A 27,927-nucleotide genomic window follows, 5' to 3' on the forward strand; every position below is an offset into this window, starting at 1 on the left:
GATATGTTTATTGATTTTTATCCAAATATATGATTGTATGAAGGTCCATGCTGGTAAAATTTGATCACTCATGAGCATTTTCGGTATCACTGTATTTATTCTAGCACTTCTTACTCCAAAACTGAAATTTCGTTTTGCAGGAAAGGAGAATTTATATATTTGTTTCAGATAACATTATTACCTTTGGGCACATTTTATTATTTTTAGAATAAAAAAGATCCACTAGAAAAAAAGAATCTGAGGTGAAAGTAGAAGACCTTTGTAACATACTGTTGTTCTTAGATTGTAAAGTAAAGCATAGTTTTAATGATGTCATGTCTCACAGGACATTACACCGTGTGCTAAAATCATATGGTTGCTATATTTCGCTTTGGGGAATATATGTCATATATATGTCTCACGTTTTAAAATAATTGTAAATTGCTTAACTGCTTTAATAGCAGAGCTACCTCCAACATATTGATGTTTTAAATGCCCTTTGCCACAACTGCTTCAATTTAATGCGGTCACTACAGTCTTCGCTGGCGAATGCATTATAAAACGTGCCTATTAATTACTTATCACCATGGTGCTTGGCCTCTAGCAGGCTGACGCTTCGGCCCACCCCAGCTGTATGTTTTTCTTGCAAATAACTTGATTATGTAGTGTTTTGGCCCTGAAGCGTTGTTTAGTTTGAAAAGCTGTATAACTTAAAAAGTTGGAAGAGTGCATTCAAGATGAATTATTCCACGCTATAAATCATACTACTTGCCAAGAAACATGATTGGATAAAAAGCACTTTATTCTTAGATGTAAAGATTTTTCTGTTTTCTTTTAATCAGAACAGGTAGTGATGTTAAATGTGTTAACATACCTTTAGGTAGGGCTGGGCAATTATGACCTAAATCAAAATCACGATTAATTGAACATGTAACCTCGATTATGATTATTGAAATGGTAACTAAACGTTCAACAAACTTCTGACATGTCATGGTGACATGTCAGAAGTTTTGATTGGTGGGGGTCCGAGCACTGAGACCCCCACTAATTGCTAAAACGAAGCAGCAGAAGTGCTTGTGTTGAGTGCTCAGCCGCTTAGTTTCTAGCCGGAAAGCCGATGTAGCGGAGTACGGGCTCATAGACTTTCTATTGAGCCCGCACTCCGATACTTTGATTTCCGGAAAAAGCCGAACAGAAACGAAGCGGCTGAGCACTTCTGCTGCTTCGTTTTAGCGATTGGTGGAGGTCTCAGTGCAGTGTTTAGTTACCCTTGAACGATTATTTAGGCCACACCCCTATTTGCATGCTATACCATTGAATTAATATGTATCCCCGGAGCCTGCTGTATACTACAGTATATAATATACCCCCTGACTTTGCACCCACACAGTATATTGCCCCCATATTGCTCCCAACACAGTATAATGCCCCGTAGCTGCCCCCACACATAATGCCCCTATAACTGCCTCCACACAGTATAATGCCCCAATATCTGCCCTCCACACAGTATAATGCCCCCCATAAGGGTATGTGCACACGATGAGAGGCTTTTACGTCTGAAAAGACAGACTGTTTTCAGGAGAAAACAGCTGCCTCGTTTCAGATGTAAATGCTGCTCCTCGTAATATGTGAGGCGTCTGTGACGCTTGTAAATCTTGAGCTGCTCTTCATTGACTTCAATGAAGAACGGCTGCACTTCTTTACCGAGGCAGTCAATTTACGCCTCGTCGTTTGACAGCTGTCAAACGACGACGCGTAAATTACAGGTCGGCTGCACAGTACGTCGGCAAACCCATTCAAATGAATGGGCAGATGTTTGCCGACGTATTGTAGCCCTACTTTCAGACGTAAAACGAGGCATAATACGCCTCGTTTACGTCTGAAAATAGGTCGTGTGAACCCAGCCTAACTGTCCTCCACACAGTATAATGCCCCCCATAACTGCCCTCCACACAGTATAATGCCCCCCATAACTGCCCTCCACACAGTATAATGCCCCATGACTGCCCTCCACACAGTATAATGCCCCATGACTGCCCTCCACACAGTATAATGCCCCATGACTGCCCTCCACACAGTATAATGCCCCATGACTGCCCTCCACACAGTATAATGCCCCCATAGTTGCCTCTACATAGTATAATGCTCCTATAGTTGCCTCTACATAGTATAATGCCCCTTAAACTGACTTCCATGCAGTATAATGCCCCTATAGCTGCCCTCACACAGTATAATGCCCCCATAACTGGCCCATATATGCACCACACACAGTATAAAGTCCCCCACAGCTGCCCCCAATAGTGCCTAATAAAAATAATAATGTACATACTCCCCTAACCCCGTTATAATCACGAGTAGAGACATCCCTCTGGTCTGTGCGGCACAGCGCAGACAGGCACGATGACGTCATTGCCTCGAGTCCAGTGATACATAGTGAATGGTAGAGCAGGGACCTTACGGCCCCCTGCTCGAACATTGGATTCAACTGTATCTGTGTCTTGAAGATGCACATACAGATTAAACCGGGAAAAAATAATTGATAAAACCAAAATTCGCTGGATGACGTTGATTAATTCCGCTAAATTTCGATTTCGATTATTTTTTATATTAATTGCCCTGCCCTACCTTTAGGTGTGCTAAATTTCTTTAAATTATACATGTATGGAATGTTGTGTTAAAATCGATGAAAAGTTCACCATTTTTCAAATTTATAGATAAAAAATATTTTACTTTTTGGCTTGTTAAAAAAAAAAAATTTGAAATCGTTGGAACACCCTGCAGAGCTTCTGCTATTCATCCAATAAAGTTGATTGTTAATTAGAAATAAATAAGTTGTAAATTATTATGTTCCCATATTGTTAGAATTTCTGAAGGGTGTTTATCGACTCTTGCTGACACGTTTCTAATCTATTTGCAGGATGGAGTTACTGATGGCGGTGATAAAACCATGAATGTAAAATCAAATCAACAGATTCAGAAAGAGGCCTTTGATTTTAGTAGCGACAGTGATGATGATACAAAGAGGAAAAGCAACAAAATCTCTGTAAATGCTGAATATGGTAAGCAACTTACTCTACAACAATGTGGACTTTCAGTACTTCTACAGAAAAGACCCATGGAGCAGGATAAAACTGCCGAACTTTCTGAAAGTTCCATTAGTAAATTATGTGATGGGAAAACAAACAAAACCTTGACTATTCAGAACTGTGTAAGGAGCTCTGATCAAGGCCATAGAGTCCACAATCGGAACATTTCATCGGATTCTGGTGAAGAGTCCGACTCCACAATCCAAAGTAAGAAGCAGTTTCCTAAAGCTATCCGTGCAGTTGTGGAAACCAGTAGTAGCTCCGATGAGAGTGATAACGTTGTCTTGCCTACACAAGTGCATAAAAGCAGAAGTACAATGTTTCCAAAGTTTGAAAATTCAAAGTCTCCATATTTAAAGAACCATATTCAGCACGCAACCGACTCTAGTAATGACTGTATTAGTGATGAGTCTGATGACATTACAATACCAACTGCGTCAGATAAATCTAGTTATTCAAATCTAAAACATGAAAATTGTCATAGAGATATGGATACAGATAGAAATTCTCAAACAATAGAAGCATTTTCCTCATCTGATGGTGATGAGCTTCAGAGCAAGATGTGTATTGATAATCATGAGCAGACACCGAAAACCAGAAAGTTTCGAAAGAATAATTCAATTTTCGAATGGAAGTCTTTCAGAAAGAATGAAACTCAATGTTTCCGTGATAACAAAGTTCAAAAGGAGAATTTGGGGACTCTGGACCAAATATTAGGTAATTATTCTACGTAATTATTCTGTGTTTTGGATCCTTCCAGTTTTAATCTCCTCATTAATTATCTTATTCTCAATTACTTTTATTGCTCTTCCTCTGCTCTCTTGTAAGAGACTTTTTTAATCTAATTAAAATGCTAAAAAGAGTAAATGACAAATACCACAGACCTGAGAGTAAAAAAAACACATAAATAGCACGTATGACCGGCAAGAACACAAGAAATTTGCAAGGAATATTATGCTATCGGTTTTTAGTGATATAGTTATACGAAAAAGTAGCATTCCAGTAGTTTTATGAACTGTATGTTGACAGGGACATTCGCAAGAGACATCTTTAAGTATCTACAAAGAATTATAGAAAAGGAATTTTGATTTTCAGTTGCTTATAAGATTCTAACTTATTTTGCGCTTGCAACTTCTCAACCAAGTCATTTACCTATATTTCTATATCATACACCTTTTTTTACAATAAACATTAAAATAAGTCACAATACATAAAAAAATACACACATTCAGTATTACGCGGCCGTAACAACCTGCACAACAATTTTTTTTGCATCATTTATGATGTGTACGCTGTAAAAAAAATAAAAACTGCTTTCTATCACTTATTGTGAGGCACGAGGTGGGATGAATTTAACCTCCATGTGACTCACATTAATAGTAATTAACCCCATCATGTACCTTCGATATTAACCCATTTTGACTGAGAAACATGATGGGGTTAATTACTATTAATGTGAGGCACGTGGAGGTTAAATTCTTCATCACACCTCGCGACTCACATCAGAAAATGCAAGAATTTTTTTTTTTTATTACTGTTGGCAAAGTATCGAATTGGTATCGAAATCGCAATACTAAACGAAGTATCTGTATCGAAGTCCAAATTCTGGTATCGTGACATCCCTAAATCCATTGCTGATAAAATAACAATATTCTGTATGAAGTGAAGTTCATGCTCTTGGTTGGAGGTAAGCCATTTTTTTGCCTGAATTGGGTTTTGCTGATTTGTTACCTATTCTGATTCATTGGGGAATTAATTCACCAGGTTTGAGATTCTCATTTGGCAAAGTTATTTTTTAGAAAAATAGCGCAATCTATTCTCCCATAGTATTCTATAGATCAGCAAATCTACATAATGGTGAAACAGATGCGACCACCACTAATCCTGGCCAGATCTGAGCACAAGGCTCCACGTTACCATTCAGATGCTGTATAGAATCAGCTCCTCCCCCTTTACAGATGGTACCTTCCTGAGAAGAGAATCTTATGAGAATTGGATTTCCCTTTGCTGAAACGAGAGTAGAAACTATGTCCTTATAGGGAAATCTGCTGTTCTGCTAAAGATAAAAATATGAATTCTTATCATTTAATCTACCGTGACTTTTTTGTTTTTCTCAGAACTGATAGGTGCTCTTTAACCCCTTAAGGACACAGCCTGTTTTGGCCTTAAAGACACAGACAATTTTTTCAAATCTGACGTGTCACTTTATGTGGTAATAATTTTGGAATGCTTTTATGTATGCAAGCGATTCTGAACGTGTTTTCTGGTGACACATTGTACTTTATGTTAGTGGTACAATTTGGTTGATATATCCAGTGTTTGTTTGTGAAAAACACCAAAATTCAGAGAAAATTAGCAAAAATTAGCATTTTTCTAAATTTTTATGTATTTGCTTGTAAGACAGATAATAATACCACACAAATTAGTTACTAGTTAACCTTTACCATATGTCTACTTTATGTTGGCATCGTTTTTTAAAGGTCCTTTTATTTTTCTAGGACGTTACAAGGCTTATAACTTTAGCAGCAATTTCTCACATTTTCAAGAAAATTTCAAAAGGCCATTTTTTCAGAGACCAGTTCAGTTCTGAAGTGGCTTTGAGGGCCTTATATATTAGAAAGTCCCCATAAATCGCCCCATTTTAAAAGCTGCACCCTCAAAGTATTCAAAACAGCATTCAGAAAGTCTCTTAACCCCTTAGGCGTTTCACAGGAATTACAGCAAAGCAGAGGTGAAATTTATAATTTCAATTTTTTTTGCCAAGATTCATTTGTAATACATTTTCTGCAATGCAGAAGGTTTTAACAGAGAAACGCAACTCAATATTTATTGCCCAGATTCTGCAGTTTTTAGAAATATCCCACATGTGGTCCTAGTGTCCTAATGGAGTGAGAAACAGGCCTCAGAAGCAAAAGAGCACCTAGAGGATTTTGGGGCCGCCTTTTTTAGAATATATTTTAGGCACCATGTCAGGTTTGAAGAGGTCTTGTGGTGCCAAAACAGTAGAATACCCCCAAAAGTGACCCCATTTTGGAAACTACACCCCTCAAGAAAGATGTAATCTGTGCGGAGTACATCAGGGCATAATAAGAGGGTATAATAATGCGGTAAATAAATAATAATTCATAGATATGTGGCCAGTTTCGCACTGATAAGTGGTGCCTGATCTTATCCGCTCTTGGAACACTCTGCACATTTTACATCCCCATATTCTGAGAGCCAGAACAGCGGTACAAGCTGTTGTTTTCATTGGTACCATTTTGGGGCACATGCAATTTTTTTGATCACTTTTTATTTAATTTTTTGGCGAGCAAGGTGACCAAAAACATGCAATTCTGCTAACTTTTTTTATTGTTTTTTTTTTAAGGCGTTCACTATAAATTACAATTTACTTTATTCTGCAGGTCGTTACGATCATGGCAATACCATATATATATATATATATATATATATATATATATATATACACTACCGTTCTAAAGTTTAGGGTCACTTAGAAATTTCCTTATTTTTTAAAGAAAAGCACAGTTTTTTTTCAATGAAGATAACATTAAATTAATCAGAAATACACTCTATACATTGTTAATGTGCTAAATGACTATTCTAGCTGCAAACGTCTGGTTTTTAATGCAATATCTACATAGGTGTATAGATGCCCATTTCAAGCAACCATCACTCCAGTGTTCTAATGGTACATTGTGTTTGCTAACTGTGTTAGAAGGCTAATGGATGATTAGAAAACACTTGAAAATCCTTGTGCAATTAAGTTAGCACCGCTGTAAACAGTTTTGCTGTTTAGAGGAGCTATAAAACTGACCTTCCTTTCAGCTAGTTGAGAATCTGGAGCATTACGTTTGTGGGTTCGATTAAACTCTCAAAATGGCTAGAAAAAGAGAGCTTTCATGTGAAACTCGACAGTCTATTCTTGTTCTTAGAAATGAAGGCTATTCCATGCGAGAAATTGCCAAGAAACTGAAGATTTCCTACAACGGTGTGTACTACTCCCTTCAGAGGACAGCACAAACAGGCTCTAACCAGAGTAGAAAGAGAAGTGGGAGGCCCCGCTGCACAACTGAGCAACAAGACAAGTACATTAGAGTCTCTAGTTTGAGAAATAGACGCCTCACAGGTCCTCAACTGGCAGCTTCATTAAATAGTACCCGCAAAACGCCAGGGTCAATGTCTACAGTGAAGAGGCGACTCCGGGATGCTGGCCTTCAGGGCAGAGTGGCAAAGAAAAAGCCATATCTGAGACTGGCTAATAAAAGGAAAAGATTAATATGGGCAAAAGCACACAGACATTGGACAGAGGAAGATTGGAAAAAAGTGTTATGGACAGACGAATCGACGTTTGAGGTGTTTGGATCACACAGAAGAACATTTGTGAGACGCAGAACAACTGAAAAGATGCTGGAAGAGTGCCTGACGCCATCTGTCAAGCATGGTGGAGGTAATGTGATGGTCTGGGGTTGCTTTGGTGCTGGTAAAGTGGGAGATTTGTACAAGGTAAAAGGGATTTTGAATAAGGAAGGCTATCACTCCATGCAATGCCATGCCATACCCTGTGGACAGCGCTTGATTGGAGCCAATTTCATCCTACAACAGGACAATGACCCAAAGCACACCTCCAAATTATGCAAGAACTATTTAGGGAAGAAGCAGGCAGCTGGTATTCTATCTGTAATGGAGTGGCCAGCGCAGTCACCAGATCTCAACCCCATAGAGCTGTTGTGGGAGCAGCTTGACCGTATGGTACGCAAGAAGTGCCCATCAACTCAATCCAACTTGTGGGAGGGGCTTCTGGAAGCATGGAGTGAAATTTCTCCCGATTACCTCACCAAATTAACAGCTAGAATGCCATTTCAAATAAAAATCATTATTTCTAACCTTGTCAATGTCTTGACTATATTTCTAGTCCTTTTGCAACTCATTTGATAAATAGAAGTGTGAGTTTTCATGGAAAACACAAAATTGTCTGGGTGACCACAAACTTTTGAACGGTAGTGTGTATATATATATATAAATATATATATATATAAATATATATATTGTTGTTTTTTTCTGTGGATTGCAGCGTCTGCACAATAAAATCACTTTTGTTTCAAATAATTTATTTTTTGTGTCACCATATTCTGAGAGCCAGAACTTTTGTATTTTTCCATCAAAAAAGTTGTAGGAGGGCTTTTTTTTTTTGCAGGACAGGCTGTAGTTTTTAATGGTATAATTTTGCAACTTTTAGATCACTTTTTTTTTAAATTCTGTTTTGAGAGAGGTAGTGACCAAAAAACAGCAATTATAAAATAGTTTATTTAATATTTTTGCGGTGTTGACCATGCGGGCAAAATAGCGTGATATTTTTATAGTTTGGGTCATTACGGACGCGGTGATACCACAAATGTGTACTTTTTTAATGTTTTCCGCCTTTTCCTATAATAAAATACTTATTATGGGAAAAGAGGCGGTTATTGTTTTTTTTTAACTTGAAACTTATTTTTTTACAACATTTTTATTAACTTTTTTTTTTGTCCCACTAGGGGACTTGAAGGCATGAAGCCCTGATTGCTGTTCTAATACACTGCACTACCTACATAGTGCAGTGTATTAGAGTTGCCAGCTATTCACTGACAGCAAGCCTATTAGGCTTTGCCTCCCGGCGGGGCCTAATAAACTACCGTACTAGCTGGCGATTGTAAGGCCTCTGGTTGCCATAGGAACCATCGGGTGCGTTCTAACCACCTAGATGCAGCAATCCTAGATGCAGCCTAGCTCCGGTCCTGGCCGTTAGAGCAGGATATCAGCTGTCACAACATCTGATAGCAACCAACGGCATCTCCGAGGCTACGTGTCAGGGCTGCCGACAGGCTAGAAACCACCTAGATGCAGCGATCGTTTTTGATCGATGCATATTTGGGGTTAATCGGCTAGCTCCAGTCCTTGCAGTTACAGTGGGGTGTCTGCTGTAATATACAGCCAACACCTGGCGGTGATGGTGCTGGCCCAGCTTCTGAGCTAGCTCCATCACATACAATTACGTTGTCAAGGAGCTGTGATTGGTCAGTCTTCTGTGACTGAGCGATCACCGGCGGAAGACCGCTGTGATTGGTCCCCTACCGTCTTACTGTGCCAATCATCTGTCATAAACAGTTGATGGCACAGTTCTGTCACCTTGTCCTTTGACAGGGTGACCGTTGTTAGGCAGGATGCACCAGTACGTCCCGGTGCCTTAAAGAGGCTCTGTCACCACATTATAAGTGCCCTATCTCCTACATAAGGAGATCGGCGCTATAATGTAGGTGACAGTAATGCTTTTTATTTAACCCCTTAAGGACACAGCCTGTTTTGGCCTTCAGGACACAGCCAATTTTTTCAAATCTGACATGTTTCACTTTATGTGGTAATAACTTCGGAATGCTTTTACCTATCCAAGCGATTCTGAGATTGTTTTCTTGTGACACATTGGACTTTATGTTACTTGCAAATTTTGCTCGATACATTAAGTATTTAATTGTGAAAAACACCAAAATGTAGCGAAAAATTGCAAAAATTAGCATTTTTCTAAATTTATATGTACAGTGAAGGAAATAAGTATTTGATCCCTTGCTGATTTTGTAAGTTTGCCCACTGTCAAAGACATGAACAGTCTACATATTTTAGGCTAGGTTAATTTTACCTGTGGAAGATAGATTATATAAAAAAAAAAAAACTGAAAATAACATAGTCAAAATTCTATATATTTATTTGCATTGTGCACAGAGAAATAAGTATTTGATCCCCTACCAACCATTAAGAGTTCAGCCTCCTCAAGACCAGTTACACGATCCAAATCAACGTGGTGCCTGCATTAAAGACAGCTGTCTTACATGGTCACCTGTATAAAAGACTCCTGTCCACAGACCCAATTAATCAGTCTGACACTAACCTCTACAATATGGGCAAAACCAAAGAGCTTTCTAAGGATGTCAGGGACAAGATCATAGACCTGCACAAGGCTGGAATGGGCTACAAAACCATAAGTAAGATGCTGGGTGAGAAGGAGACAACTGTTGGTGCAATAGTAAGAAAATGGGAGACATACAAAATGACTGTTAATCAACATCGTTCTGGGGCTCCATGCAAAATCTCACCTCGTGGGGTATCCTTGATCCTGAGGAAGGTGAGAGCTCAGCCGAAAACTACACAGGGGGAACTTGTTAATGATCTCAAGGCAGCTGGGACCACAGTCACCAAGAAAACCATTGGTAACACATTACGCCGTAATGGATTAAAATCCTGCAGTGCCCGCAAGGTCCCCCTGCTCAAGAAGGCACATGTACAGACCCATCTGAAGTTTGCAAATGAACATCTGGATGATTCTGAGAGTGATTGGGAGAAGGTGCTGTGGTCAGATGAGACAAAAATTGAGCTCTTTGGCATTAACTCAACTCGCCGTGTTTGGAGGAAGAGAAATGCTGCCTATGACCCAAAGAACACCGTCCCCACTGTCAAGCATGGAGGTGGAAACATTATGTTTTGGGTGTGTTTCTCTGCTAAGGGCACAGGACTACTTCACCGCATCAATGGGAGAATGGATGGAGCCATGTACCGTCAAATCCTGAGTGACAACCTCCACCAGGACATTAAAAATGGCTCATGGCTGGGTCTTCCAGCACGACAATGACCCGAAACATACAGCCAAGGCAAACAAAGGAGTGGCTCAAAAAGAAGCACATTAAGGTCATGGAGTGGCCTAGCCAGTCTCCAGACCTTAATCCCATCGAAAACTTATGGAGGGAGCTGAAGATCCGAGTTGCCAAGCGACAGCCTCGAAATCTTAATGATTTACAGATGATCTGCAAAGAGGAGTGGGCCAAAATTCCATCTAACATGTGTGCAAACCTCATCATCAACTACAAAAACCGTCTGACTGCTGTGCTTGCCAACAAGGGTTTTGCCACCAAGTATTAAGTCTTGTTTGCCAAAGGGATCAAAAACTTATTTCTCTGTGCACAATGCAAATAAATATATATAATTTTGACAATATGATTTTCTGTTTGTTTTTTTTTTATATAATCTCTCACTGGTAAAATTAACCTAGCCTAAAAATTCTAGACTGTTCATGTCTTTGACCGTGGGCAAACTTACAAAATCAGCAAGGGATCAAATATTTACTTCACTGTATATGTCTGTGTACCTGTCTGTGTACCTGGAGACTGCTTGATTGGTTTATTTCTGCATTGCATCTTTTTTGCATTGTTGCTAATTAACATCACCCATATGTCTACTTTAGATTGGCTTTGTTTTTAGAACATCCTTTTATTTTTCTATGACATCACAAGGCTTAGAACTTTAGCAGCAATTTCTCACATTTTCAAGAAAATTGCAAAAGGCTATTTTTACAGGGACCAGTTCAGTTGTGAAGTGGATTTTAGGGCCTTATATATTAGAAACCCTCTAAGTCACCCCATTTTAAAAACTTCACCCCTCAAAGTATTCAAAACAGCATTTAGAAAGTTTCTTAACCCTTTAGATGTTTCACAGGAATTAAGGCAAAGTAGATGTGAAATTTTCAAATTTCTTTTTTTTTCTATCAGAAATTCATTTTTCATCTATTTTTTTTGTAACACAGAAAGTTTTACCAGAGAAACGCAACTCAATATCTATTGCCCAGATTCTGCAGTTTTTAGAAATACCCCACATGTGGCCCTAGTGCACTTATTGACTGAAGCACCGGCCTCAGAAACAAAGGAACACCTAGAGGATTTTGGGGCCTCCTTTTTATTAGAAAATTTTTTAGGTACCATGTCGGGTCTGAAAGGCTCTTGCGGCGCCAAAACAGTGGAAATCCCCCAAAAGTGACCGCATTTTGGAAACTATACCCCTTGAGGAAATTATCTAGGTGTATAGTGAGCATTTTGACCCCGCAGGTTTTTTGCAGAAATTATTGGAAGTAGGCCGTGAAAATGAAAATCTACATTCTTTCATAGAAAATGTAGGTTTAGCTAATTTTTTCTAATTTCCGCAAGGACTAAAAGGAGAAAATGCACCACTACTTTTGTAAAGCAATTTCTCCCGAGTAAAACAAGACCCCGCATGTGGTCATAAAAGGCTGTTTGGACACACGGCAGAGAAGGGCTTAGAAGGGAAAGAGCGCCATTTGGCTTTTGGAGCTCAAATTTAGCAGGAATGGTTTGCGGAGACCACGTCGCATTTGCAAAGCCCCTAAGGGACCAAAACAGTGAATTCACCAAAAAAATTACTCCATTTAGGAAACTACACCCCTTGAAGAATCCATCTAGGGGTGTAGTTAGCATTTTGAACCCACAGGGGTTTCATAGATTTTATTCGAATTGGGCAGTGAAGATAAAAAAAATCATTTTTTTCCAATAAGACGTAGCTTTAGCTCAAAATTTTTCATTTTCTCAACAAATAAAGGAATAAAAGAACCACAACATTTGTTAAGCAACTTCTCTGGAGTACAGGAATATCCCTTTTGTGGTCATAAACTGCTGTTTGTGCACACGGCAAGGATCAGAAGAGAAGGAGAGCCATTTGGCTTTTGGAGCACAGATTTTTCTGGATTGGTTTCTTGACACCATGTCACTTTTGCAAAGCTCCTAAGGTATCAGTACAGTGGAAACTCCCCAAAAGTGACTCGATTCACAAAACTACACCCCTTGAGGAATTCATCTAGGGGTGTAGTGAGCATTTTGACCCCACGGATGTTTCATAGATTTTATTAGAATTGGGCAGTGAAAATAAAAAAAATCCTTTTTCTTCAATAAGACGTAGTTTTAGCTGAAAATGTTTCATTTTATCAACAAATAAATGAAAAAAAGCACCCCAACACTTGTAAAGCAACTTCTGCTGTATACGGCAATACCACATATGTGGTCATAAACTGCTGTATGGGCACAGAGTAGGGCTCCGAATGGAAGGAGCGCCATTTGGCTTTTGGAGTACAGATTTTGCTGGATTGGTTTCTGGGCGCTATGTCGCATTTGCTAAGTCCCTGTGGGACCAAAACAGTGGATCCCCCCAGAAGTGACCCCATTTTGGAAACTACACCCCTCAAGGTATTCACCTAGGGGTGTAGTGTGCATATTAACCCCACAGGTGATTGGCAGAAATTGGTGTGCACTCGATGTTGCAGAGTGAAAATGGGATTTTTTCCATAGATATGCCAATATGTGGCGCCCAGCTTGTGCCACTGGAGACACACACCCCAAAAATTGTTAAAAGGGTTCTCCTGGGTATGCCGATGCCATATATTTGGAAGTAAACTGCTGTTTGGGCACACTGTAGGGTTCAGAAGGGAGGTAGCGCCATTTGGCTTTTGGAGCGTTGATTTTGCTTGTTGTAGTTTTGTTTGGAGTCTTACTGTTTCCGTTTATAATGTGGGGGTACATGTAAGCTGGGCTGAGTATATAAGGGGCATAGTCAGGTGGTATAATAATGGGGTAAAAAAAAGCAATAAAATGATCCATAGATATTTGTTACGCTGTGACACTGTCCTTTTTGCACAGGCCGGTGTCGCACTAATAAATGGTCTTTACTTATTCCCCTTTTGGTCCACACTCTGGATCTTTGCAGTTTGAGGAATTTTGCTGGGAAGTGTTGTCCTGGTATAATACGGGCACCCTTCCAGCAGATATGTTTGGGCCTTCCCCTTCCTGGTTCCCTAATTTTAGGGGCCTTGATAATTCGCCACTTGAAACAGAAGAAACGTTCACCTCGGGCCGGCACAACTGAGTATTTTTATTTCCTGGCTTATTGAAGCCTTAACTAATTTTATTTTTTCATAGACGTAGTGGTATGACGGCTGTTTTTTTTTTGCAGGACGAGCTGTAGTTTTTATTGGTACCATTTTGGGGTACATGTGACTTTTTGATCGCTTGTTATCCTTTTTGGGAGGCTAGGTGACCAAAAAACAGCAATTCTGGCATATTTTTTAAATTATTTTTATACAGCGTTCACCACGCCTTATAAATTACATGTTACCTTTTATTCTGCGGGTCAGTCAGATTCCGGTGATACCTCATTTATAGCACTTTTTATGTTTTACAACTTCTTGCACAATAAAATAACGTTTGTAAAGAGAATGGATTTTTTCTGTCACCAAGGTGTGAAAGCCATAACGGTTTTAATTTTTTCGTCGACTGAGCTGTATGAGGGTTTGTTTTTAGCGAGACGAGTTATAGTTTTTATAGACACCATTTTTGGGTGCATGCGACTTTTTGATCACTTTTTATTTCAATTTTTGGAAGACAAAGTGACCAAAAAATAGCAATTATGTCAGTATTTTTTAGTTGTTTTTTACGGCATTCACTGTGCGGGATAAATAACATAATATTTTTATAGTTAAGGTCGTTACGGTCGCAGCGATTCCAAATATGTATGGCTTTATTATTTTTTTCAATAATAAATGACTTGATAAGGGCTAAAGTGCGATTGTGTTTTGTGTTATTATTTGAAACTTTTATTGTATTTTTTACAACTTTTATTTTTACTTTTTTTACACTTTTCTTTAGTCCCACTAGGGGACTTGAAGGTCCAACTGTTTGTTTGATGTTCTAATACATTGCACTACCTATGTAGTGCAATGTATTAGTATTGTCAGTTGTTCACTGACCGCAAGCCGATCAGGCTCCGCCTCCGGGCGGGTCCTAATCGGCTTCCGTAATGGCAGATAGGAAGCCATTGTTAGGCATCCTGTTGCCATAGTAACAGTCGCCAGCCTTGCCATCGCATGGCAGGGCTGCCGATTTCATGCAAACCACTTTGATGCAGCTATTGCATTGAATCGCTGCATTGAAGGGGTTAATGGCAAGAATCGGAGCTAGCTCCGGTTCCTGCCGATAGATCGGGGTGTCCGCTGTAACATACAACGGACACCCACTGCTGATGACGCTGGCTCAGCTTCTCAGCCAGAAGCTGAGCCGGCGCCATCTTGCCGATGGTACCGGAAGCCTCCTGGGCCCCGCCGACGACGGGGCATAGGATTCCCTTACTGGCAGACCGGGAGGTAAGTATTAGCCCTCCGATCGCCTTTGCAGCCACCGGCAACCCAGCGATCACGTTGCTGGGGTGCCGGTGGCTATAAACTCCTCACATACTGCGATCTCTATTGAACGCAGCATGTGAGGGGTTAATCGGTCGGATCGGAGGCTAGCTCCGGTCCTGGCAGATACCTCAGGGTGCCAGCTGTAACATACAGCTGTCACCCGGCGGTGATGTCGCTGGCTCAGCTCCTGAGCCAGCTCCATCTGTTTCACGTACAGTTACGTGGAGTTGCGGGAAAACACCATCTCCCATCACGTAACTGTACTTGAAATGGCGGGAAGGGGTTAAATAAAGATCTATTTTTACCACTTTATTAGCGATTTTAGATTTATGCTAATGAGTTGCTTAATGCCCAAGTGGGCGTATTTTTACTTTAGACCAAGTGGGCGTTTTACAGGGGAGTGTATGACGCTGACCAATCAGCGTCATTCACTCCTCTCCATTCATTTACTCCGCGCATAGGGATCCCGCTAGATCCTTTATGTGCTGTCTTATACTAACACATTAACAATACTGAAGTGTTTAGACAGTGAATAGACATTCCACGGGATATCTATTCACAATCTCTGCACTTCGTTACTCTGTCTGTGGTAGTTACAGCAGAGGAAGCGTAATCTCGCGAGATCTCGCTGTAAATGACAGGTTACAACGAGATTACGCTTCCTCTGCTGTAACTATCATAGAAACAGTAACGAAGTGTAGTGATTGTGAATAGACATCCCATGGAATGTCTTTTCACTGTCTAAACACTTCAGTATTGTTAATGTGTTAGTCTAAGACAGCACATAAGGATCTAGCAGGATCCCTATGCGCTGCGTAAATGGATTGAGAGGAGTGCATGACGCTGATTGGTCAGCGTCATACACTCCTCTGTAGAACGCCCACTTGGTCTAAAGTAAAAACACGCCCACTTGGGCTTTAAGCAACTCATTAGCATAAATCTAAAATCGCTAATAAAGTGGTGAAAACAGATCGTTTTTTTTAAATAAAAAGCACTGCTGTCACCTACATTATAGCGGCAATCTCCTTATGTAGGAGATAGGGCACTTATAATGTGGTGACAGCTTCTTTAAAGCACTGCAGTACAGGGCGTACTGGTGCGTCCTAGTTTTTAAGGGGTTAATCTGATAAAAAATATAGATGATTATTTGCACATTGTGGCAGTGGACATCTTGACTTTCTCTTTGAGCGCTGTGTTTATAGAGTTAAAGGGAACCTGTCACCAGCATTTCACCTATTGAACTTTACTTATCCCTCACTGGCTGCTTCTATCAAAAGTTCATTACTGTTATCCCCTCTCCTAAACTCCTCCTCCAACTCTAAATAACGGTTTGCAAACATTTTGCGCCATAGGCCTCATGCACACGACCGAGTGTGCCGTCCGAGTCCCGTCAGTGATCCGAGGAAAGATAGGACATGTTTTATCTTGCCTCGGATCGGAGACTCGGACCATTTTTCACGGACCCGATTCACCCGCTAAAGTGAATGGGTCCGGGAAGACTATCGGGTGCCACTCGGATGCCATCAAAAGCGTCCGAGTTATATATAAATTATTTTTCACCCACTGCCACCAGGTATTGCTGGTTTAATAGATGAATTGCTGGTGACAGGTTTCCTTTAAGCTCTTGCAATGTGACAAGTACTCTTTAAGTAGCAAGGAAAGGCCTGTATATTGATGTTCATAAAACATTTTCTCAAAGGCATGGTAAACTAAAAGTAATTTCTGTCTACGAATTGGAGATCCAGAGACTCCCCAGTCAGTGAACAAAGAGGTATTGCACGGAGAAGTGGCTCCTCCATTCTAACAATTGGGGCACAGACCCCCATCAATTACATCTTTTATATCAGAAGATGTTTTCAGATGAACTTGCCCTCAAATTGAAAAGATATTTCTTTGGTTGAGCACAGTTTACTGAAAGTGTCAAATTTGGTGCTTAGATGATAAAAGTATTTTTAATATTCTTAGATGGGGTTGCTGAAGTTGCCTATATTCATTCAAATCAAAATGTGGTTGGATCAAGCAAAGCAGAGAATCACATGAGCCGTCGGGCAGTACGAGATGTGTTTGAATTTAATCAGTTTTCCCAGCTTCCCGCCAATATAACCGCACGCGTAGTAGAGGTAAGAGAATCTACGTTAAAGTAATGTTTTTATAAAAATGTTATGCATGATTATTTAAATCTGAGATTAATTTGTATTTCTTGTAGATGTAAGGCTACATTCACACGACAGTAAAAAATAAATGGCCATTAAAACTGATTAACTGTCAGTTTTTTATGGCCATTTTGCATCAGTGTGTCTCTAAATTTTCATCCATTTCCAGTCAGTCTGTCCGTTTTTAATGGCCATTTGTCATCAGTTTGCCATCCGTTTTTCATGGCCGTTAAAAAAAAGATTGCTTTCATTTGCCGTTTTTTTTGTCCCAACCCCCTGAAAACACCACAGTGCCCATGTAGATAGTGCTGCAATGTCCCTGTAGATAGTGCCACAGTGCCCACTGTAGATAATGCCCACATAGTGCCACAGTGCCCAATGTAGATAGTGCCACAGTGTCCACATAGTACCACAGTGCCCTCATATAAAGTGACATAATGCCCACATATAAAGTGCCAGTGTCCACATAGTGCTCATGTAGATAGCGCCACAGTGTCCCCTATAGATAGTGCCACATCCCCATATAGCACCACCCCCACTGTAGATAGCACGCCCCTTGTATATAGCACCCCCCGCCACTGTAGCTCACTGTAGGAGCGGAATCCCTCTGGCCGGGGATTGCTCATAGACGGAGCCCCTGACATCCCTGTCCATATATGGACAGAGACGTCAGGAGAACGGAATCCCCTGCCAGAGCGAGCTGGGGATTCTGCTCATAGACGGAGCCGCTGACCTCTCTGTCCATATATAGACAGTGACGTTAGGAGAGTGGAATCCCCTGCCAGAGCGGACTGGGGATTCCCGCTCCAGGCGTAACCCCTTGACGTCACTGTCCATATATGGATAGTGATGCCGGGGGGCTTCTCCAGGAGCGGAATCCCCTGGCAGAGCAGGGGTCTGGCCACCGGGGATTCCGCTCCTACAGGAAGCTACAGTTGTGTTATCTTCAGGCACGTGGGAGCATTCCACATGAAGGGATGCTATCTACAAGACTGAAGTCGCCGGCCAGAGATCTTGCAATGCTCTGGCCGGAGATTCCATTGTTGAAAGCCCGACATTGCTGTATGGACAGTAATGTCAAGGGCTTCCCCGGACTCAGTGCTCAAAGTAACGATGTGTGCAGGGAGTCCTCGGCCACGATCCGTTTTTACCGGCCGTTACAAGGATTGTTTCCTAAAAAACGGCCGTTAAAAACGGATCCATTCACTTCTATGGGAGCCATCTGACCGGGAAAACTGCCAAAAATAGGACATGTCCTATTTTTTGACAGCCAATATTCACGGGCCGTTAAAAAAAAAAGCCCGTTTGAACACACCGATAGAACCTCATTGTTCGGAAAATGGCCGTATGACGGCCGTTAGAAGGCTGTTTTTTACTGTCGTGTGAATGTAGCCTAAAGTTCTACATAATGGTTTTAAGTGGAAAAATCCAATAATGTGATTTTGCAGTAGCTAGTCACTAATAAATATGTGGCTGCTCTTGCATTATGTTGTTCCCAATTTAGGCATTTTTATGACATGATTTAATTCAAATTCATTTTGTTCTTGACGTGCCATGTTCAGACAGTACTGAAAATTGTAATTATTAACCAACCGCTAAAATTCAGATTGTGGCATATTTTTATTTCTTATGAAGGACAGCATACAAAATGTACGATAGAGGTTAAATGGAGCTAGCTAAACTTGGAGTATTGTAGCAGCATTATTTTGAGCTCATCAAAGTACTGTCATGAAAGATGGGTTGTAGTTTTATTATTTTTTTTGCAATTTTATTGTAATCTTTTATTAATTAAGCCCAAAAACTTATTTATAGAGTGGTAATTTTCATGCCATCAATGTTTTGTCAAATATACCACATCTCAGACATATTCATAGTTCAAGAAGGCAATGTATTCAACACTGATAATGACACAGCTGCAAGATTTCAACTCTCCTACAATGCATGTTGTTTGTTGGCATTTTTCACCCTCTTTAGCATCACTGTAATACAAGGGTTGGTCTTCCATTTGCAAATATCACACTTCATTTGTAGGCTATAAGCTCCTTAGAAAGTGGCAAAACGTTTGAGACACACTATATGGGGAAAATAACTCTTAATTATTGCGTTCTGGAGTTTCATCCAAACCCATTGCAAACAGGTGCAAAAAATCAAGCGCACAGCCATGTAATCTCCATAGACAAACATTGCAAGTAGTATGGGTCGTACTGAAGAGCAATGGCTTTAAAGGGGTTGTCCACGCACGGACAACTGATGAACTATCCACAGGATAAACTACCATGAAAAACTACAACTCGTCCCGCAAAAAGACAATCCCTCTTGCGGCTTTAACGATGGAAAACTAAAGAGTTATGGCTTTTGGAAGGTGGGGAGGAAAAAGCAAAACTTATAATCCGAAAAATGGCTGTGGCAGGAAGGGTTTATAGGGGTTATGTGGGGACGAAAAATTATTATACTGCAGTATGTAATTACACTCACTAATCTAGATTCCAGTCCCCCGTCGGGCTGATTCTGAGAATTTCATTGATTTTTATAATGCTGCTGGGGGAACGGAAGTCTAGTTGCACAGCCTTCTTTGATGACGATGCGACTCTTCGTCATGTGACTGCAGGGAGTACACTGCAAATAACTTTTGGTCCCAACATAACCCCTTTAAGACAAATAAATGGTACGTCCTTGAAAGCTTCAGGTCATTACGCAAACAGCGATGGAACTCCGCAACAATGCATGCTATGGTCGAGAGTCTATTGTAATCTTTGGTACCTCTGATCAAGCTCCGCCTTAATGTTTTTTTAATACACTGCCTCTGGAAGTGTCGTGAGCAGCATAAGAACTATGCATCAGAAGTTTTATGAAATGGGTTCCCATGCTCCAGCAGCTGCATACAAGCCTAAGATCACCATGCACAATGCCAAGCATAGGCTGCAACAGTATAAATCATGCCATCACTAGAGCAGTATAAACGTTTTCTCTGGAGTGATTTATCACATTTCTCGATCTGATGGACGAATCTGGGTTTCGTGGTTGCCAGAAGAAGAACGCTAGCCACCAAAATTAATAGTGCCTACAGTAAAATTTGCTAGAGGAGGCACCATGGTATGGGGTTGTTTTTCAGGGTTTGTGCTAGGTCCCTTATTTCCAATGAATGGTAATGTTAATGCTACAGCATACCAAGACATTTTAGACAACTGTATGTTTCCAACTTTGTGGCACCAGCTTGGCCCTTTTCTGGTCTAGCATGACTGTGCCCTTGTGAACATAGCGAGGTCCATAAAAACTTGGTTAGATGTGGAGGAAATTGAGTGGACTGCTCAGAGTCCTGACCTCAACCCTATCACAGACTTTGGGATGAATTGGAGTGTGAATTGCTCAGAACTTCAAATAATCTTTTGGCTGAATTGGTGCAAATTCCCTTAGACACCCTCCAAAATCTCGTGGAAAGCTTTCCCAGAAGAGTGGCGACTGTTATATCCACAAAAGCGGGCCCAATTGCATATTAACACCCATAGTTTTGTAATAGTATGTCTGACAAGCTCATAAAGGTATGATGTTCAGGTGTCCACATATAGTATACATAGTGTACATTCAGATAGTTGATTATTTAGCCAATTTTAAGGGAGTAGCATGTCTGGGTGCTTGTATACTGTGTATCAAGTCCTTTGTTAAGGAGGATATGTCACTAGTTTATTAATGCCCTATCTCCTAACTAATCTAATAGGCGCTATGATGCTGATAACTACAGTGTAATTTGTTTTTTTTAAAAACATTTATTATTTGTAAAGTTATGAGCATTTTTCTAAATATACTAATGTGACTTTAATAGCTGAATAGGAGGTGTCTCTTTCTTTTCACTCTGGGCGGTTCAATGTTTTCTGTATGACGCTGTCCAATCGTCATACAGCTTCTCCCCCTTCCCTGCCCAGCAACACAGCGTGATCATATAGTATACAGCTTACATTCCCGACTGTTTTCCACTGGTGATATCTCTGGTTGCCTCACAGCTAGAACTGTATGTCATAGAATCTCAGCTATCATATGCCACCAGAACCGCTGTTCTAGATGGTCCACAGCCGGAGATATAGCTATTTGAAGTGATCCCCCTTCCTTCCAGCCTCAGTCTCTCACACTGTGTGAAGCAGCTTCATGCTGATAGGACAACGTCAGAGGCTGTGAGGTAGCTCCACCTCAGGAGAATCGCTGGTGTTCCCTCCCTCTTGTCTAATAAAGGCTCATTTACATATTTAGGAAAAAGCTCATAACTTTTAAAATAATAAACAATTTGGGACACAATTTTCACTAGTATTATCAGTGTGACCGCGTCAATCAGATTAGCTAGGAGATAGGGCATTACTAAACTAGTGACAGATCCCCTTTAAAGGCATTTTCCCAAATACTTTTTTTTTTATAATATGTCAAACGCATGTACCATAAAACCCTGGTCAATGCGGCTCTGGCTGCTGGGACCCCACCAATCCTAAGAACAGGACAGTTTAACTTTGCAGTTTCCATAATTATTATTCATTACAGCTCAGAATCGCTCTATTTCCGTCAGTCCCATAGGCTTTATATGGAGTGGCAAAGCACATGTTCGACCGCTGCTCCATTCAAACTTCTCCTTTCCGTGCCTGTGTGGGTATCCAGAGATTACTAGGAGAGGAAGTGATTTGTGTGCCATGGAATGGAGATGGTAAACACAGAAAACATTATATACATGACATAATAAATTGATTAGTAATTGTCTCACAGAGACACCACTATTTTAAATAGATGCTAGCCCGACAATCAGCTAGGGATTGTCCCTTTCTCCCCCAATTACATAACGGCTTTGTGCCATTACTCACAGAGGGGGAGCTGACTGAGGGACCCACTCTATAAGGTCCTTATGTAATCATAAGGCATATGAACAGTGGTTGCGAAACAACAACAACAAGATATGTTTTATAAAATAGAGTTATTGTGAAATTGTGGTCTTTGGTGAAAACCTACCACCAGAAAATGTAATCTCTTATGACATTCTCTCAATGATGTCCAGAAAATGACTCAGTCATGCAGTTAAGTTGCTGCAAAGTAAGAATGCTTTAAAAAATAAAAGTGTTAATAGTTTTTCTTTTTATCAACTAACAAAATGCAAAGTGAATGAACAGAAGAGAGATCTAAATCATATCAATATTTGGTGTTACCACCCTTTGCCTTTAAAACAGTATAAATTATTTTAGCTACACCTGCACACAGATTTTGAAGGAACACGGTAGGGAGGTTGTTCCAAACATCTTGAAGAACTAACCACAGTTCTTCTGTGGATGTAGGCTTCCTCAAATCCTTTTGCCTCCTCATGTCATTCCAGAAAGACTCGATGATGTTGAGATCAGGGCTCTGTGGGGGCCGTATCCTCATTTTCAGGGCTCCTTGTTCTTTGCGCTGAAGACAATACTTAAACACCTGCTGCCATTTTTCTGCACCCCAGTTTTTATGTTCACATGCGTAGTTGAGTTGCTTGGCCTTTTTCCACATCGAATGTATGACTTTTTGGCTGCAATTGCAGACTTCTCTGAACAGTAGATGGGCGTACCTGGGTCCCACTGGTTTCTACCAGTTCTGAGCTGATGGCACTGCTGGACATCTTCCGATTTTGAAGGGAAGTAAGCATTATGTGTCTTTGATCTGCTGCACTAAATTACCTTGGCCGACCACTGCGTCTACGGTCCTCAACGTTGCCCATATTTTTGTGCTTCTTCAAAAGAGCTTGCACAGCACATCTTGAAATCCCAGTCTGCTTTGAAATCTTTGCCTGGGAGAGACCTAGCTGATGCAGTATAACTAAGTTGTGTCTTGTGCTGTGCTCAGTCTTTCATTAGTGGACCTGTGACATGAAACAGTCTTCCACAACCCCAGCTTTGTAGCAGAGTTTGGCTGTTCCTCACCCAGTTTTAAGTCTCCTAAACAGCACAGCTGTTTGTTACAGTTAATGACTGTGTTTCAACCTACATATGAAAATAATGATCGTGATCATTATCACCTATTTGGTATAATTGGTTAATCATACACCTGACTATAATCCTACAAAATCCATGACTTTGTGCAAGTGTACCTAGAAGAATTCATGATGTTTTGAAGGCAAAGGGTGGTCACACCAAATATTGATTTGATTTTAGATATATCCCCTGTATAGTCACTTCGTATTTTGTTAATTCACAAAAAAAACTATTAACGCTTCTATTTTTTAAACCATTCTTACTTTGCAGCATTTTTCCACAACTGCCTAAAACATTTGCCACATTACTGTATATATTTAGAAAATGTCTAAATTCAGTTCACAATAATTTTTTCAAAGTATATGTAGGTGAACAGTATTGGTAGATATCCAGTGATTTATAAAGGTGGCATTATTTTTGGTTAGTGTATACAATTTGATAACACTAAGCAAGCAGTATTACTGAATTAGGTTAGTATTGCGTTGCATGGTATATATTTGTTACCAAAATTTGGAGCCGGGAAGATTGTAATCATATTCTGTGTACAAACTCTGCATAAATGTATATCAATATATAAACTATGGTCATAATGATCGAGACAAAACAGAAGTAGATCTTCTTTCAAACTCTTGAAAGATTCACATTGGAAATATAATGTTACAGGAACCCTCTCCCAGACAAAAAATATTTTTATTTCAGAAAATATCAGAATGAGTTGCTGGAACTAATTTTCACAGAATAATTAGCTATGAGCTAGAAAAACTTTATGAAAAAAGAATTTATCCTGAGTTAGCATTACATTACTACTCAAATATACAAGGTCTATTGGTTACAGTCTCAGAACTATACCCGCCAGTTATATACAAGTTTTTTCAATCAGATGCGGGATTTTCGTTTAAGTTTACATAAAGTTTTGCTGAAAAGAAATGTACAAAGACAGACATTCAATTCAGGATTAATCACTATGGCAACTAAAATGTGGTGACTGAAATGGGGGAAGGTTGCCGTCCTCTCGGTTTCCTACCAGCTGTCATACGCAACCTCTGTGGTAAGTGCTCAAGCCAAAGTATAGAGAGAAATCAGCACTAAGAAACCATATCTATACTTTTTATAAATTGGTACAAGTATCACTATAAAAGAAGATCTTAATCCTTCAAACTGGATGACAGACACTTGGCTCCTTCTCTGGTGTATGACAGACGTATAACAGGATGCTTTGTAGTAAAAGCTGGATTATTAGTAAACCCCTCTTTATGTTATTGCAGTTTGGTGTAAATGAAAGCACTAAGCTTGCTGTCATCATTATATATGCTGGGCACTAGTAAGTACTGTATATTTAAAGGTTATGTTATTCGGCAGTGCTCTACAGTCATCATGTTGTCTGTAAATCATTTTTCACTGCTTTTGTCTGTTTTTCTATTGTGCAAGCAGTTATTGAACATAAACATTCTTTATATATAATGTGACAAATGGATTTACTGCAATTAAATACAATAATAAAGAATAGTAAATCTAAGAAAAAAATCACATTAACATCCCATTAAGGGGGTTGTCTAGTTTAGAAAACTCATTTCCATACACCCTATTAGAGATTTCTGATTTAATAGAGGGCTCATCTCTTCGGGTTCTTTATTTCTTGGCCAGATTGTAGAGCGGTTACAAAGAGCATGTCTCAGTCTCTGTCTCTCTGGAGGACCTGCCCTGTCCTGCATTACACAGACAACCCCAACTATGTGACTGATCACTGTGTAATGCTTAATTTCCCCTGTGGTGGCGAAGCAGTGAAATTGAACACTTACTGCCAGGTTTCCCCACAGACTACAGCTAAGTCCCAGCAAGGTGATACTTTGCGATCTACTTTTTGTCAAGTAGAAATGTCTAAAGAAAAGAACCCCTTTAACTCGCCATTTCTGTTTTGTTTTTTTTCATTTTCGCTTTCTCTTCCCCTACTTACAAGAGCCATACATTTTTTTATTTTTCTGTTGACCTAGCCGTATGACAGCTGTTGTTTTTTTTTGCAAGACGAGGAGTTGGAGTTTTTTTGGGCAATATTTTTTTGCCCCCTCCCCCTGTCTAACGTCTTAGATGCAGCTGTCTCCATTGACCGCGTCATCTAAGTGGTTAAACTCCGATCACGGACGTTAATGAGATGTCAGCTGTAATACACAACTGACACCTGCGGTGTGTGGAATGGACTATGCCCATGAGCCCGCTTCATACTCCTCCCCCCGGCTATGACGTAAGGGGTTAATATTGGAGGGTTTCTCTCAGGAAGACAATCCCTTTCCATATTAGGACATATGAATGCCATCATTTCTTATATTCCACTTGTCCAGAGTTACATCTTGTATTGTAGCCTAGAGCTACATTCATAATTCTGCTGTTTACTATTGGAATTGCTACAGTTTATTCATAGGCATACCTTTAGCACAGATTGCCACTAGGAAACACCTAGTAATTTTTTCCACTCAGGGCTCAAGGCTCAAAAAAATGTAAAATCACTTTGGCTCCTAAATCTAAAAAATTTAGGAGCCAAATTATATTTTGTTTGTCACCAAATTATATTCTTTGGTCACCAAATTATAAGGGCCTGTTCACATCAGCGTTGACCTTCCGTTGAGGGTTTCCGTCGGGTTAACCCCTCAACGGAAAGGCAAACGGAAACCTTAGGTTCTGTTTCCATCACCATTGATCTCAATGGTGACGGAAACGTTGCTAAAGGTTTCCGTTTGTCACCATTGTTGCAGGGTTTCCTTGTTTGTGACCGAATCAATAGTGCAGTTGACTGCGCTATTGATTCTGTCAAAACAACGGTTCCCTGTCACATTGGTGACAAACGGAAACCTTGAGCAACGTTTCCGTCATCATGAGATTAATGGTGATGCAAACGGAACCTAAGGTTTCCTTTTTATCTTTCCGTTGAGGGGTTAACCCAATGGAAATCTCAGACGGAACCACTCAATGGAAGGGCAAAGCTGATGTAAGCACAGCCTAAATAAACAATATTATTTGTAAAATAAAGAAAGCATTTACATTAACCCGTTAGTGACCGCCAATACGCCTTTTAACGGCGGCCACTAACGGGCTTTATTCTGATGCTTATGCCTTTTTACGGCACTGCATCAGGATAAAGTAAACAGAGCAGGGAGCGTCAAATCTCCCTGCTCTCAGCTACCAGAGGCAGCTGAGGGCTGGGAGCGTCCCTGCTCTGCCGTGTGAGATCGATATTAGTATCGATCTCACCCGTTTAACCCCTCAGATCCCACTCATCCCACCGACACCCGGCGATTAAGATCGCCGAGTGTCTGTTTCTCTAATGGCAGCCGGGGGCCTAATAAAGGCCCCCAGGTCTACCTGGAGCGAATGCCTGCTAGATCATGCCGGAGGCATGACCTAGCAGATGCCTGTCCGTTTTAAACGGACAGGCAGTAATACACTGCAATACAGAAGTATTGCAGTGTATTATAATAGCGATCGGAGAATCGCATATTAAAGTCCCCTAGTGGGACTAGTAAAAAAGTTGAATAAAGTTAATTTAAAAAAAAAATTGAAAAAAAATGAAAAACCCACTTTTTCCCCTTACAAACTGCTTTACTATTAAAAAAACAAAATAAAGTAAAAAAGTTACGCATATTTGGTATCGCCGCGTCCGTAACGACCCCGACTATAAATCTATGACATTATTTAACCCGCACGGTGAACACCGTAAAAAAATAATAAAAAACGATGGAAAAATTGCTGTTTTCTGTGAATCCTGACTTTAAAAAAAATGTGATAAAAAGTGATCAAAAAGTCGCATCTACTCCAAAATGGTACCAATAAAAACGACAAGTCTTCCCGCAAAAAAAAAGGCCTCATACAACTGCATCGGCGGAACAATAAAAACGTTACGGCTCTTCAAATATGGAGACACAAAAACAAATAATTTTGAAAAAAAAGCGTTTTTACTGTGTAAAAGTAGTAAAACATACAAAAACTATACAAATTTGGTATCGTTGCAATCGTAACAACCCGCTGAATAAAGTTATTGTGTTATTTATATCACACGGTAAACGGTGTCGATTTAAGACGCGAAAGAGTGGCGAAATTTCAGTTTTTTTTCTATTCCCCCCCCAAAAAAAAGTTAATAAAAGTTAATCAATAAATAATATGTACCTCAACATGATACTATTAAAAAATACAACTTGTCCCGCAAAAAACAAGACCTTATACAGCTATGTCGACGCAAAAATAAAAAGGTTGTAACTCTTGGAATGCGACGATGGAAAAACTTAAAAAATGGCTTGGTCATTAAGGTTTAAAATAGGCTGGTCATTAAGGGGTTAAACTGTGCATTGATTTACCAAAGTGTTTACAGTAAACAGTGTGCTCTACATTTTGTCTACCTGCAGCGGCCACTAAGGCCCTGTTCACACTGTGTTTTTTGCAGGTGTAAAAATCTGCCTCAAAATTCCTTCAGGAATTTTGTGTCTGATTTTGACCTGCCTGCACTCTTTTTGCTGCATTTTTTGTCCGTGGCCATTGAGCACCATGAGCAAAAAATTTAGAGAAAACCGCTTTCTCTGCCTCCCATTGATGTCACTGGGAGGTCAGAGACGGAAACTCCCGAATTAAGGGCATGATGCTTCTTTTTCCTGCGGGCGTATTTTTCAGCTCCCCGGAAAAACGCGCCTCTGTCTCCCATTGAAATCAAAGGAAGG

General features: G+C 40.2%; 1 protein-coding gene across 1 annotated transcript in view; it reads left to right on the forward strand.

The window, feature by feature from the left end:
• ERCC6L2 (ERCC excision repair 6 like 2) overlaps nt 1–27,927 on the forward strand; it is a 147,465-nt gene that overhangs the window by 95,313 nt on the left and 24,225 nt on the right. Inside the window, exons 17-18 of the mRNA XM_075828821.1 lie at nt 2,897–3,782; nt 17,071–17,225. Coding sequence (XP_075684936.1) covers nt 2,897–3,782; nt 17,071–17,225 — 1,041 coding nt within the window. The remainder of the gene's footprint in view (nt 1–2,896; nt 3,783–17,070; nt 17,226–27,927) is intronic.

This window comes from Rhinoderma darwinii, chromosome 1 (genome assembly GCF_050947455.1).
Source record: "Rhinoderma darwinii isolate aRhiDar2 chromosome 1, aRhiDar2.hap1, whole genome shotgun sequence".
Classification (NCBI taxonomy): Eukaryota; Metazoa; Chordata; class Amphibia; order Anura; family Rhinodermatidae; genus Rhinoderma; species Rhinoderma darwinii.